General features: G+C 53.4%; 1 protein-coding gene across 1 annotated transcript in view; it reads left to right on the top strand.

Moving 5' to 3' along the window:
- Window positions 1-11,860: 11,860 nt before the first annotated feature.
- Window positions 11,861-14,111, top strand: part of LOC107184682 (CMRF35-like molecule 6) — a 3,935-nt gene continuing 1,684 nt past the window's right edge. Inside the window, exons 1-2 of the mRNA XM_015570532.1 lie at window positions 11,861-12,672; window positions 13,408-13,605. Of these exons, the coding sequence (XP_015426018.1) occupies window positions 12,612-12,672; window positions 13,408-13,605 (259 nt within the window). The 5' untranslated portion in view covers window positions 11,861-12,611. The remainder of the gene's footprint in view (window positions 12,673-13,407; window positions 13,606-14,111) is intronic.

Below are 14,111 nucleotides of genomic sequence, written 5' to 3'. Positions count from 1 at the left end.
CCAGTCTGTGGGGACTGTGACGTGAACTATGCGTCGCCAGGACCGGCCTAGCAGCTGGGAGCTTTCAAGAGCCGGATCCGGATCGCTCCCATTAGGATGGGAGCCTTCCTGGCCGTCAGCTGTGGAGGAGGGACGAGGACATCAGGATGCTGCTACTTGGGAAAGGCAAAAACATTCTTCCTCTCTGGTTCCTCCCTGGACTTGAACTTCTGGCAGCTTCAAGATTGAAAAGGGAGGCCTCTAGCGCAAAGGGCAGAAGAAACAGCATGAGCCAGGCCAGGAGGGACGGTGTGGGACATGGCCAGGGGAGGTCTCATCCGCAAGGGACCCTGCTCATCCCGCTGGGGCCAACTTGCCTCACCGGGTTGCCCTCTGCACTGTGCTTGGGCCCTGAGACCCGCATCTTTTTTTAAAAAAATCCTCACCCGAGGATATTTTTCCATTGATTTTTAGAGAAAGGGGAAGAGAGAGGGAAAGACAGAGAGAAACATTGATGTGAGAGAAGCACATTGATTGGTTGTCTCCTGCATGAGTCCTGACCAGGGCCCAGGCTGGGGAGGAGCCTGAAATCAAGGTACATGCCCTTTGACAGGAATCGAACCTGGGACCCTTTGGTCCACAGGCCGACGCTCTATCCACTGAGCCAAACTGGCTGGGGCATGAGCATCTTATTTTTAACAGCACATTTAAGCTACCGATGGACTGTGCTGTACAAGATGAGGACTTTGGCATCTTCCCTTTGCCCACCCTCCCCTTCCCAGTACTGATTTTGCCAGTATCATACTTTTTGCATGGATGATATTTATATTCCCGTCTGTAAATATTTCCCATGGTCGTTTCGTCTTTTTTTTTCCTATTTTTAAATATATTCCCTGTTCACCGTAGCTTCTTTTTTCTTCATTATTTGATTTATTTCTTGGTTGGCAAAATTTCATCATGATGTTGTTTTTCTATTTTCTAAGGGCTCGCGGGTGCTGTATTTCATAAGCGCTTGTGCGCATGGGAGTGTTCGTTGCCAAAAGCAACGATCCTGGGTAAAAATTCCCAGAGGGTCCCGTCTTTTCTGGGAATGTGTAGATTTTCCTTCACGTCCCCTATGATGCCGTGCCGTGGTGACATCTGAGACCAGCCTCTCCCCTTCATATTCGCCACTTACTCCCTCTGACCTGAGTCTTCTCTGATACGGGCCCATGCGATTCTATCTTTGTCCTGGAGGCTCTGTAACTTCAGAAGGTTCTAGGTGTGGGTCATTGGGACCCCCCCTCCCCCGACACTGTGTGGATTTTCAGTTGCAGGTGGAAGGGTTTCTTTATTTCAGAATCATTTTAAATTAAATTCGATCATTTTCACTTGTGGCTTATTTTTCTCCTTCTTAGGGAGCATTTGTGGAATGTCCTTCCTCTGTCTCCTGTACCTGTGTCTGCCTCTCCAGACATTTTTATATCACGCGTGTTTAAACTTCACTGTTGGGCCCTGGCAGGTGTGGCTCCGTGGGTGGCGCATTGCCCTGTGCACCGAAAAGTTGCTGGTTCAATGCACAGACAATGTATAGACCTGTAACCCAGCTGTTTTATAGACAGGAATTTATCCCACAGGCACATTCACGAATGCATATCAAGCCACATATGCAAAGACAGTCATTAAGGAATTGCATGTAGTTACAAAGAGCTGAAAAGAACTCACGTGTCCATCAAGAGGGAAAGAATGAAACAAATTGTAATATGCAGATATCACGGAATACTATGCAGCCATTGAAAACAAAAGTCTACAGGCAGCCCTAGCTGGTTTGGCTCAGTGGATAGAGCATGGGCCTGCAGACTGAAGGGTCCTAGGTTCGATTCTGGTCAAGGGCACATGCCTGGATTGTCAGCTTGATCCCCAGTAGGGGACGTGCAAGAGGCAGCCGGTCAATGATTCTCTCTCATTGATGTTTCTCTCTCTCTCTCTCCCTTTCCCTTCCTCTCTGAAATCAATAAAAATATTATTTAAAAAATAGTCTACAGGTATTGATATGGGGTGATTTTGAAAATACAGTAAGTTAAAATAGGCAAGCCACAGACAACACCTGTAAGGTGTTACTTTTCCCTGAGGAGGGGAAAGACCACACACACACACACACACACACACATAGAATTTCTTCAAAGGACACACAGACACACAGGATAACCAACCGCCAACTGCACCCAGACCGGGTGAGCTGGGAAGGAGGGAGCGAGTCTGAATCCTCAATTGAGAGCAATCATGTGACTCACAGAGGGTCACAGCTAAAAACTTTCAGCAGCACCTCACAAATCACTTTTGGGGGCGTCCTTTTCTTTTAAGTCACATTGAAAAGAAAGTAAATTTACCTAAGGTGTCACAAAAAGTGGTGAAAAAATGACAGAATATGGCCTGGGCCCTTGCATTTGGTTGGGCGTCATCCCGTGCACCGAAAGGTTGCTGGTTCGATTCCCGGTCAGGGTACATGCCTGGGTTGCAGGTTTGCTCCCCAGTTGGGGCACATGCAGGAAGCAGCCAATCAATGTTTCTCTCTCTCGCTTTCTCTCTCACAATCAATGAAAAAACAACCACACAGAATATGGACGGGAATTTTTGTACCTTTTCATGTTCTGAAGCCCTAAGGCTTACATGACAGGGGGCAGTCCAGCATAAGCAGACAGAAGCCAGTGGCCTGAAGAAGCCGCTGCTTCTAGCCCAGTCCTTCTCCCTGGCTCTGCCGGCAATCTGAGATTGCTCAACACGTTGTGCGGGAAGCCACCCCACATGGGAGGGGCGGGTGCGGGCGCACACACAAGAGCACACACAAAACCACAGAAAATATGAAGCTTCCTCAGCAAAAAGTGAACAAGAATTTTTATTTTTACTGAGACGCCCAATTCAGAGAAGTTGTTTGACAACAGAATCCCCGAACTGCAGAGCTTTCTCCAGACATGACCCTAAGCTCCTGGATAAAGCATTTCCCACCTGTGTCTGCCTTTATTTGTCCCTGTGGCTGCTTCAGGAAATTGGGTATATTCCTGGCCAGGTAACACCTGACCTGCCTTCCCATTTACGGAAACATCTCTACCCAGGAGACGCTTCGCCTCTCGTTCAACCACACAGGTTCAAGGTGAGGCTTGAGGGTGGTTTGTCAAGTTCTCCTTGAAGCCAGAGCAATGGAGACCAGTCAAGAGCACATGACCAAGATGAAACTACTCAAGGCTTCTAGGGTCTGAGGAGGACAGACAAGAGCTGGGGGCCTCAGAAGAGCAAAGCCCCCCATGTGGGCCCAGCCTCACCACCTGTCCCACCCAGAGACAGGGCCGGCTTTCTAGGGGCGCAGCGCCATGCACACCCACCGGGCCCTGCACTTAGAAGGACCTCGCTCTTGGTGTAACTCTCGTAGCCACCATTCGAATTTCTTAATATTCTGGAACATGTCCATTTGTATGGGGCCCTGTACGTAGCTGGCATTGTCTAGACAAGGCCCAGTCATGCCTGTACCGCACGGGACTGCTCATCTCGGCCACAGGAAATGAGCACTTCACGAAGGGCAGGGCTCCCTTGGGAAATGGGGATGGAAATGGACCCAGGCTGCTGGGGAGGGGGTGGGGAAGGGGTGTTGGCTGTGGCTGAGTGATGTGGGGGTGGGGGTGCTCTCATGTCTGGGGAGAGAAAAGGGAACTACAAGTTCAGATTCAGTATCGAGTTTCTCCATCCATGTGATGCCCCACTCCCTCCGCTGCCTACACTTTCTGACCTGCTCTGAGGACAGAAACAAGCAGAGACGGGGCCGAGAGAAGCAGAGGAGGGGACAGGGGAGCAGACCCCGGGCGAGGAGCCTGCAGCCCCCCGCCAGGTGCAGCGGAGAGGCCAGCCCGAGGGACGGGGCCATGTGGCTGCCATGGGCTCTGCTGCTTCTCTGTGTCCCAGGTGAGCGGGAAATCTGCTCTGGCAGGTCAGGGTGAGCAAAGGGTGGTCATGGGCAGGGAACGCCACAAAAACACAAGCCAAAAGGGATGAGGTGTGATTATAAAAACCCCGGCGCACCCTAGCTCCTCACTGGGATAGGATGAGGGTTAAGTGGGAAATGCTCTCCACACTGTGAGCACAGACGGAGCCCCAAGGAAGTCTAGCCATTTTAATCATTAGTTCCATCACTGTTAGGGTCAGGAAGACGCCAGAGAGAAGAGGGCAGGGGCGGAGAGCTAGGACTGTTGGGCTGGTGGCTGTTACCTCTGTTACCTGTCAAGGCAGAGCGGACAGTGGTGGTTCCTTGCAGTGAGAGGACTCCTCAGGTGTCTAGAGCTCGTGTGACTCTCCTGGCAGGAAGCAGAGATTGTAGGGGCCTGCGTCCTTGTCGTCTGGAACTGGAGCGTTCAGACAGACTGGAGAAGAAAGGGCAATGCCAAAGTCTTAGAGGTGGCAAAGGACCTGCAGCTAAGGCCCAGGGCATGGCAAGGCTGGGGGGGCGGGCGGAGAGAGGGGGGAGGCTGCCAAGGAGTAGGGGAGGGAAGGAACCACTGGTGGGCCATCGATGTGGAGCAAGGAGTCCCTGAGATAGTGATGGCAAGTGTTGCTGCAGGAGTCTGTCCCAGGAGGGAAATCGAAGTCTTAATGTCCTTGAACCGTGGTCAAGAAGAGCCTCTTCTTAAATGGCCTCCTTATACCCCGGCCAACGCTCATCTCCTGTGTGACTCAGACCTATGAACAGGAGGTCCTACCTGTACAAGCAGGGATTATAAACTCAGGATCCAAGTGAGCTGAAGGCTTCCTCTTAGTTTCCAACACTGGGCTTTATCTAAATTTTCCTGTTCCCATTCTTATTTTTTGTTTCCTAGTCCATCTCTCCATCTCTCCATCTCTCCATCCATCCATCCATCCATCCATCCATCCATCTCTCCATCCATCCATCCATCCATCCATCCATCCATCCATCCATCCATCTCTCCATCCATCCATCCATCCATCCATCCATCCATCCATCCATCCATCTCTCCATCCATCCATCCATCCATCTCTCCATCCACATCTCCATCCATCCATCCATCCATCCATCCATCCATCCATCCATCCATCTCTCCATCCATCCATCCATCCATCTCTCCATCCATCCATCCATCCATCCATCCATCCATACATACATCCCTTTATTCAGATCATGCTTAGTAGCTTTATTCAATTCTTTCTAAGTAATGGATGGGACCTAGAACCTGTTTAGGACCACCAAAGTCTTCCTCTCCCCCTCACATTGTGAGTTGGTTGAACCCACACAGGCTGGCCATGGCCTCTTGAGTCTCAGAATCCCACAACAGGTGTCTCCTCAGATCTCCTCCTGTGTCTGCCTATACCTTGCTGGTGCATGCCCCCTCCTTCAGGCCTCAGGGTGACTTCCAAAAGACCTGACACCCAGGCCCCTCTGGCCCAGGCTCTTCCAGGGGAAGACAAGATGGATTGTGTTTTCCAGGCTCTTTGTCTCTGCGCGGCCCCAATAATGTGACGGGCACCGTGGGTGGATTGCTGAGCGTGCAGTGTCGGTACCAGAAGGAATATGAGGCATTTAACAAATACTGGTGCAGACAGCCATGCTTGCCACTTTTCTCTGAGATTGTGGAGACCAGCGCCTCCAGGAGAGAGGTGAGGAGAGGCCGAGTGTCCATCCTGGACCATCCTGGAAACCTCACCTTCACAGTGACCTTGACGAACCTCACTGCAAACGATGCAGGAAAATACAGGTGTGGGATTTCCACGCTACTGATGGAAGAGGGGCTTCCTGGATTCTTGCCTGAACCCTTTTTCCAGGTTCAAGTGTTTGTTTCCCCAGGTAAGGCCCCCCTTCCTCTGGTACCAGCGATGAAGGGGTCTGAGCGAATCTCTGCAGGGCATCCCAGGAAATTTCAACTCAGGAGAGGGAATGGGGCCTGGTGTTTGTGCACCAGAGATTCAGGGCCAAGTGCGTTGTGTGCATGTGACTGTGTGTGAGTGTGTGTGTGAGTGTGTGAAAGCGTGAGGGTGTGTGTGAGTGTGCATGTGACTGCGTGTGAGTGTGTGTGTGAGTGTGTGAAAGCGTGAGGGTGTGTGTGAAGACAACGTGTGAAAATGTGGGTCAGTCGGAGTGCCAGTGTGAGAGTGTGAGTGTAGGTGGGTCACATGCAGGTTTCCTGCCACCACCCCAGGTCCTGACAATGTCTGTGGGTTGAGGTGGGAGGGCCCTGTGTCATCGGATCCATCAGGACTGAGGGCCTCATGCTACCTTCCTGACTTCACAGGGTGGAGTGTGTGTGTATAGGGTGGAGGTCACTCCAAAGGGACCCCCTTCACACTGTCCATTGGCTTGAGCTCTCAGGATGAAGACCTCTCTACAACCCCAGGGTCCAGGGCCTCACCCAGGGTCCAGGAACCTTGAGATGGTCTAAGATCAGGGATGGCCCAGACTGCCCACCTCATCTCTCTGACTGGGGAGCCCTGCGCCAGAAATCCAAGGCCAGCCCCAACTCTCGCCCTGGCCTCTCTAGCACCCATCTTCTGGGCCTTTCTTCAGTCTCAGGGAAAGCCCATTTTCTGGAGGCCCTGGCCCCTGTGCTCTATGTAAACGGGGTTTGTTGGTGGACATGGGGAAGGAGGGAGCTCTCAACCCTCTGTCTGTCTGGCACCCTCCCCCTCCTTCTGCATCTGCTCCCTCTGACTCACTTGACCAGGCAGGAGAGAGCCCAGTAAACCCCTGGGCCTGACAGGGCAGAAGAGAGATGGGGCACCTCTAACATATTTCTGTTCAAATTGTTGCTTGATCTTTTAATAAGTCCTTTTACTTCTCTCTTTCTCTCTCCTCCCTCCCTCCCTCCCTCCCTTCCTCCTTCCCTCCTTCCTTCCCTCCTTTCTTTCTTTCCTATGACCTATAAATGACCTGGAATGTCCCGGCCACCACTCCGAGGCTGGCAGAAGCGTCCCCACATGCCAGGAGTCTCCCTCCCTCCCTCCCTCCCTTCCTTCCTTCCTTCTCTTCTTTCCTGAGAGCTGCATCGTCCCTTATCAATCTAAGGGTGTGTTCTTTTTCTTCTGCTTCCTGCATTGTCTCAGCTTCTTCTGACACTTTTTCCTCATTGTGTTGGTCTCTCTCTTTCATGTTGGAGGCTTTCCTCTGAAGGTTTTTCTATGTGCACTTAAGAATGCAGCCTTGAGGTGCTTTGTGGGGGCTGGAGGAGGAGCCCTGAGATTCAGCTCTTTTCCTCTGGGTCAATAAGTGTCTGAGTCTGGAGGTTCTTCCTCCAGGTTGGCCCGCCTGAGGGAGCACAGGTGAGGCTGCCAATGTCCGAGGAGCTGGGTGGGCTGAGGGGGCTGGGGGTCCCACTTTCCAGAGTACAGATGCCATGTCTTTGGGGCCGGTAGCATTTTCCAGCCATCAGCTGTGTGAGGGAGCCCCTCCTTCAAACTTCCCTGCATCAACCTCTATAGTCTTCTGCTAGGGGTGGGGGTGTGGGGGTGATAAGTGGGTGCACTGGCTGGGGGTGGGGGGACCTGAGGTCTAACTCTTGACCTGACCTTCGAGCACTCCTGTTTTCAGGGAGACGAGGAACGCCTAACTGCTTAATGGCAGAAGGCGATGCATCTCTCGTCCTGGTCATAGTGTTCACCTGGCTAAGAGCACGTTGGGATGAGGTTGGAGGGGATACTCCTCCACGCTGCTCAGGCCTGGGTCTGACTATGGGGAGAGGATGTTCCGAGAACATCTATACAGCCCCTCCCCAAGTTCCCCCTGCTTTGTGAAGTCAGGACCATGCAGGGGAGGGAAATCTAGGTGGGGAGAGTCCTGGGCGGGCCACTAGTCCCTGTCCCTCACCCTCCATCTCCCCCACAGCCTCCAGCAGCAGGAGCTCTGCAAGGACGCCTGGACCTCCCAGCCGAGACCCAGGGTAAGGCGCACGTGTCCCCGTGTCTGCTGCCATCTGCACGGCATCTTCCCGAGGGTAGGGCTTCCCGAGGGTAGGTTTCCTCAACAAGCCACTCACTCAACAAATATTTCATTTACTTCTTATGTGCCAGGAACTGATGCAAATGCTGGGGATATGACAGTGAACAGGCAAGGCTGTGCTCTCAGTGAAGTTTCTTTCAAATGGGCAGATTTAAACATGACCAAATGGATGAGTAGCTAGATAGGTAGGTGGGTAGATAGATAGATAGATAAATACACACACACACATAGAGGCAATGTCATTAATGATCATTACTATGGAGAAAAATTAAGCAGGTAGGTAGTAAAGGACAGGGTGATGGATGTGTGTGGGGAAGGTGATCGGGCATGATAAAGGCTAGTGAGATGCTCAAAGAAAACAAGTAACAAAGAGACTTGGATTGGGTTTCCTCACAATCGGATCCTGAGATGAGAATTTAGGTGTCGAGAGTTTACAGAGAGGTGATCCCAGGAGGCCTCGTGAGGGAGCGGGAAGGCGGGAAAGACAAATGGAGTGCCCCTTGATGAGAGCGTTCCCACTGGAGCACTGGGCTCAATGCCCTGGGCTCCCTCAGAGAGGCTGCGCAGGGCATTCCTCAGAGCCGCCCATGGAGAGCGAGGAAGCCGGGGTAGGGATCCACACACGTCTGTCCTCCTGGTGGGGGCAGATGGCAGGTTTGCTAGTTGATACAGAGTGATGCGTGAAGGCCTCCCAACTAGTGACATGTGAGCAGAGACCTGAAGGAAGTGGGAGAGTCAACCAAGAAAGCATCTGGAGTAAGACAGTTCCTGGCAGAGGGTCACTCCTGGGGCCTGAATCCTGGGGCATTTCTGGCCTTCTCTGCCCAGCAAGCCATGCCCACTCCTATGGCCAGAGAGAATCCCCAGGCAAGAAGGGGCAAGGGCTTGAGGTGAGAAGCCATTGGCGGGTCCAAGACTGTCCACAGCTACCAGAAGCTCAGGTGGGCAAACAGAAGGTACCAACAGGGGTTGCTACATTAGTGAGAGCTGGAATGGGCAGTGTACTGGGACCCAGCGGGTGAGGGGATGGGCAAAGTCACTCGTTGGGGTAGAGGTTGTTGGGTGGTTTAAGCAGAGTATCTGCTCCCATGATTGTATTCAAGGATGAGCCAGGACTTGCATTTGAGTGTGGAGTGGTTATAAGGGGACATTCATCCTTAAAGTTGGTCCCAGCAAGAGCTGGGGTCCTGTGAGTGTTGACGGCTGAGGGCTTTCTGGGTGCCAGGGTCTGCCCGGGATCCCGCATCTGTCTTCCCTCCGTTTCTCACACCACGTCCTCATGCACCTGCTGTGTCCTGACCTCAAAGTTCATTCTGGAACTAAACAAAGAACAGGCGTCTGTGGTCCTCGCATGGGGCTGTCTGGCCCTGACACCATCCAGGTTTGACACTGATAGTGAGTTTTGAGGCCATAGGACCTGAGCTCAAAGGAGAGCGGGGAAGAGGCGGAGCCAGGGCATCCCATTGACTGCTGGCCACTGTCCCCCACAGGTCCCTGCTCAGCAGTGTCCACTTCCTGCTCCTCATATTCCTGAAGGTGCCCCTGTTCCTGAGCATGCTCAGTGCTGTCCTCTGGGTGAACAGGCCTCAGCGGGCAACTTGTGAGGAAACATAGTTTGGCGAAGACAACCTGCCACCGTCCCGCCCACCCATGTCCTGTCCAGAGACACCGCCACTCGGGCTACAGAAGACGGAACCGCCACCCTGAACCTTACACCCCTTTTCAGCTTATCGCAGAGACTTAAAGAAACATTTTAATGACTATATCACCCACACACACGTGTGTGTATGAACAGTTGAAGGACTGAAAATAAACATCTGTGTACCGCCATTCAGCCTAAGAAATCAAACATCATGGAGGCATTTAAAGCCCCACCTACTCCTCCCTGACCTCAAGTCCTGCCAGCGTCAACCACTCTCTCCAATAGTTTGTGCCAGTCATTTCTATTATCCAACCTCACAGGTAAGAAGGAAGAGCACGCTTGTGGCAGTTTTTAAAGGTACCAGCAGGTGGCGCCAGAGGCCATCTGCGGAGCTTCACTGTGGACCTCTTCATGGACTCAGAAATAATTCTTCTCCAACAGGATTGCTCCTCAGTTGCTGGGTCCCTCCCAGCCAATCCCCAAATCCAGACCCATTGTATCCTGCTGGCCTTTCCCCAGGCTGGGTCCACTCCCCGCCCATCCTGCTCATCGGCCTGGACTATCTGAGTAGGGACCCCCTTGTCTCCATGGGGGCCAACCAGATGTGGACTCAGGCATTCAGGGGGCCAGGGACCAGGGCTCAAGGTACAAGCAGGGGTCTGGAGCCCAGTGGGCAGCTCAGACTAGTAGACTGAACCTAGGGGAGGGGATGGAGCAGGAGTGAGAGACGAAGACATACCTGATTCCTGTATAAGACTTCAGATTTCTTGAGAAGCAACACCACGTGGATCTGCTGATTTCTCACTCCCTGGGAGAGGCAGAGAGACCCAGGGCCTCAGTGAACACGTTCAGCGAGCTTGGAACTTCAGGTGCTGACAGCTGTCACCACTTCCCATTCCCCAGGAACAAGGGAACTTGTGTCTAAAAGACTAACGATGACCGGTGCCAGGAAGTGTCTAAGGAAGGGCAGTGGGGATGAGAACCAAGGAGGCAGAGGTGCAGGGGCGAAGAGAGATGGGTGGGAAGTGGGGAGGGGTGGTGGGGTCCATCTTGCAGTGTCCTGGGAGAGTCTACAGTTTGGCACTGGCCTGGCATCCCATGAACAGCCTCAAAATTGGTCTTTAACATGATCTCTACATTGAATTATCTACACCACCACAGGCTGTGTTGGTAGGCGTGTTTATGCTATGTATTTATATGTGTGTTTTATTCCTACTAAGCCACCGGAAAGTTAACATTTTAATGTAATAGTCATCTTCTCATTATCTGATTGATTATTCTTGGTGGTCATTTGGGTATCAAAAGTTGATTCCTGAACCTGACACATTTAAAACATGCCACCATTTCGGTAACCCTATTCTGACATCTTTTTTTTCACCCCAATATGCTGAAAGCTTCAAAAACAAAAGTGAACTATGTGTAAGGTGTCTGGTGGGGACTAGACTTATTGGGGTGACAACTTTGTCAGATATATAAGTGTCTGGGCAAAATGTTGTTCACCTGAAACTGAGGCCTGGAAAGGGATGCATACTCTGACTGAAACATAGGGTCACTAAGGGGCAAGGGGAGTGAGACCTTCATCAGGTCCACTCGGGTCGAGTAGGCCAAGCAAGGAGAGTGTGTCTGATTGGACGACGTGCAGCAAGGAGTGCCCCTGACTGCTATTGATTTCTGTGGCTCTTGCTGATGAGTAGAGAAGAGAGAGACAGGGCAACACGGGGATGTCACTGTTGTGGTGAGAGGACAGAGGACACAGAAGGTCAGAGAAACAGGAGGGGAAGGGACAGATTGGAGAGACTTGGGGCAAGGATGGATGGGGAGTGAGGAGAGAAGAGGCCCATGTGACAGGAGTTGGGTTGCAACCAGTCTGGGTTATTATTGCCTTTGGTTGCGGTAAGCTGGTGTAGAAGAGGAACAGTGCCGGGAAGAGAGTGTTTCGGGGAAACGGATAGACCTGGATTGCTCAAGACAAGGTTGAGAAACCAGCCTATCCCAGGAGACACCTTAAAGTAGGCCCCACCTCTTGACCAGTCCCCCTACCATTTCCAGGGCAAATTGGCCAGGGAGCCATCATGTCCTGAGACTACCGAGCCTGTCTGAGGTAGGACAGACCTGCCTCCCCACCTCCTGGGAAGGACCATCCCCATCTCTGCCCCTTGAAGAGCCCCCTGGTCACCCCTGTGAACACCAGAGTTTCACCAGGGACAGTTCCGCCCTCTCTGTGCCATGGGAAGGAGAAGAATGGCTCAGTCCCAGCTGCCCAGGGTCCCCCACTCTCCATCCTCTGAGCTCTGAGCTCTCCTTGTCCACTGTCAGACCTCTGTGCCGAGTGTCACCGTGGAGCTGACCTTCAGAAGCAGAAAGAGTAAAACATGGAGTCCTCAGAGGGTTGGTGAACAGGGAACCCACAGAAGAGAGGACTCAACCTTGGATGGGACCCGACAACCAAGATGAGACCTTTGAAGGCATCTGAAGTCGTAGAAGAGTTGGGGGCCCACGGGGTCAGAGCTCCCGTGGGTGCCTGCAGCTACATGTTGGGGGTCAGAACACCTCTAGGTCACCACCAAGGCCCGAGAGGATGAAATGGTCTGGCCTTCAGCCCAGGACTATCATTCCTGACTACAAGGAAGTGACATGTGGCAGAGGGTGGGGACACCACCAAGGAGGAAACGTCCCAGCAGCTCTGCTGTGTGGAGACGTGTGGCCGTCAGAGGAGCAGCCATGAGCTCTGAGAAGGGGCAGCAGCCTCTCTGAGGCCACGGGCCCTGTCCTGTCACTGGGGTTGAGAGCAGAAGCCCAGGGCGCCGAGAGCCGGGGTCGGCAGCAGCCTGTGCAGCTCCTGACCCTGAGCTTCCTGCACCCTGACCACCCAGCATCGGACTCAAATCTGGGCTGGACACGGAAGCGGAGAGGCCCAGAAGAGCGGAAGTGGGCACAGGGCTATCGGACCCTCAGCGAGGAGGCTTGACTGTGTCCGCACGTAGGACCTGGCGCTGCTGCAGGCTGTGTCTGTGCAGAGACATGACCCCGAGGAGTGGGGCTACGTGGCTGCCTTCAGCTCTGCTCCTTCTCCAGGTCCCAGGTGAGCGGGGCTGGGCTGTGTGGGAGCTGGACCCTGAGTGGGAATGAGGACAGACTGGGACGGGGAGGGTGTGGAGGGTGAGGAGCAGCCCAGCCGGAGGGAGGGAGGACATGGGGGAGAGCACGGGGAGGCAGAGAAGCTTCGGGGAGCGGCCAGCACCTGCCTCAGTAGCAGCCACAAGGATTCAGTGCATAAAGCAGGCGAGTCTCAGCCACTGTGCCCTCAGAGCTGCGCTGGGGAGGCGGGGCCTGTGCTCACCTCACAACCAGGGAAGTGGGCCCTGGCTGAGGGCTCAGTGGTTAGAGCGTCGACCTGACACAGGTTCAATTCTGGGTCAAAGGCATGTACCTGGGCTCATGCAGGAGGCAACCAATCAATGTGTCTCTCTCTTCCTCTGCCTCCCTACCTCTCTTCCACTCTCTCTAAAATGGAAAAGTATCCTTAAGTGATTAAAAATATATCAGAGATGTGGTCTTGGTGCATCACACACACACACATATACATGTGCACACAGTCGTTTATTCCCATCGTGGCCCTTCTTGTCTCCATGCACACCCTCTCCCTGTGTCACCACTGAGAGGAGGGAGCTATCGCCCCTGGTTCCCTCGCCTGGTCTGAGGAAAGGCATGGCCTCCAGACCCTGAGGGCTCTTGAGGGACCTGCACCCCAGGGTGCCCCTGCCCCTGGCCCATCTGGTAAGAACCCCTCTAGGTCACCACGGGCTGTGTCTTCCAGGCTATTTGTCTCTGAGTGGCCCCGGGCACGTGACGGGCACCGTGGGGGGATCGCTGAGCGTGCAGTGTCGGTACGAGAAGGAGTTCAAGGAAAATAACAAATACTGGTGCCAAAGCCCATGTTTGGCATCGCTGAGGACGAAGATTGTGGAGACCACAGAGTCAGAGAGAGAAGTGAGGAGCGGTCGTGTGTCCATCCGCTAGTCAGGACAGACATGGAATTGAAGAGCTGGGTGAAGTGGGGGTCAGTGATCAGTACACAGTGTGTGTGGGTGTTATCTGGGCACAGGTGTGCCCTGCATACACGCACGCATGCACACACACACACAGACAGACAGACAGACACACACACACACACACACAGTCTGTTCCAGACCCCTTCGGAGCCCAGGCCCTGACGAAATCTCAGGTCTGGATGGCTCCTGAGGCATCACCCTCACAGCGTGGTCCTGGGGCCTGCAGCAGCCGTGAGACGGGCCCAGAGGAGCCCCAGGTCCCGGTGTGGGGCCCCTGTAATATTCTGGGGGCCACCCTTGCCTTCAGGTTGACCCTGTTCCTTCCCGTTTTTCTCTGATGCCTTGTAGCCACAGGAGGGAACCCAGGGGAACCCTTGAAAATACCTCCCTCAGGAAGGAGGGGAAAGGTGGCGCTCAGGTGCTGTGGCCCCAGCTTCTCCCCTGCTCTCCGCACAATTCTCTCCACAGG

Source organism: Myotis davidii, unplaced genomic scaffold (genome assembly GCF_000327345.1).
Source record: "Myotis davidii unplaced genomic scaffold, ASM32734v1 scaffold172, whole genome shotgun sequence".
Lineage (NCBI taxonomy): Eukaryota > Metazoa > Chordata > Mammalia > Chiroptera > Vespertilionidae > Myotis > Myotis davidii.
The sequence above is the reverse complement of the archived record's forward strand: the minus strand, read 5'-3'. Positions and strand labels throughout refer to the sequence as shown.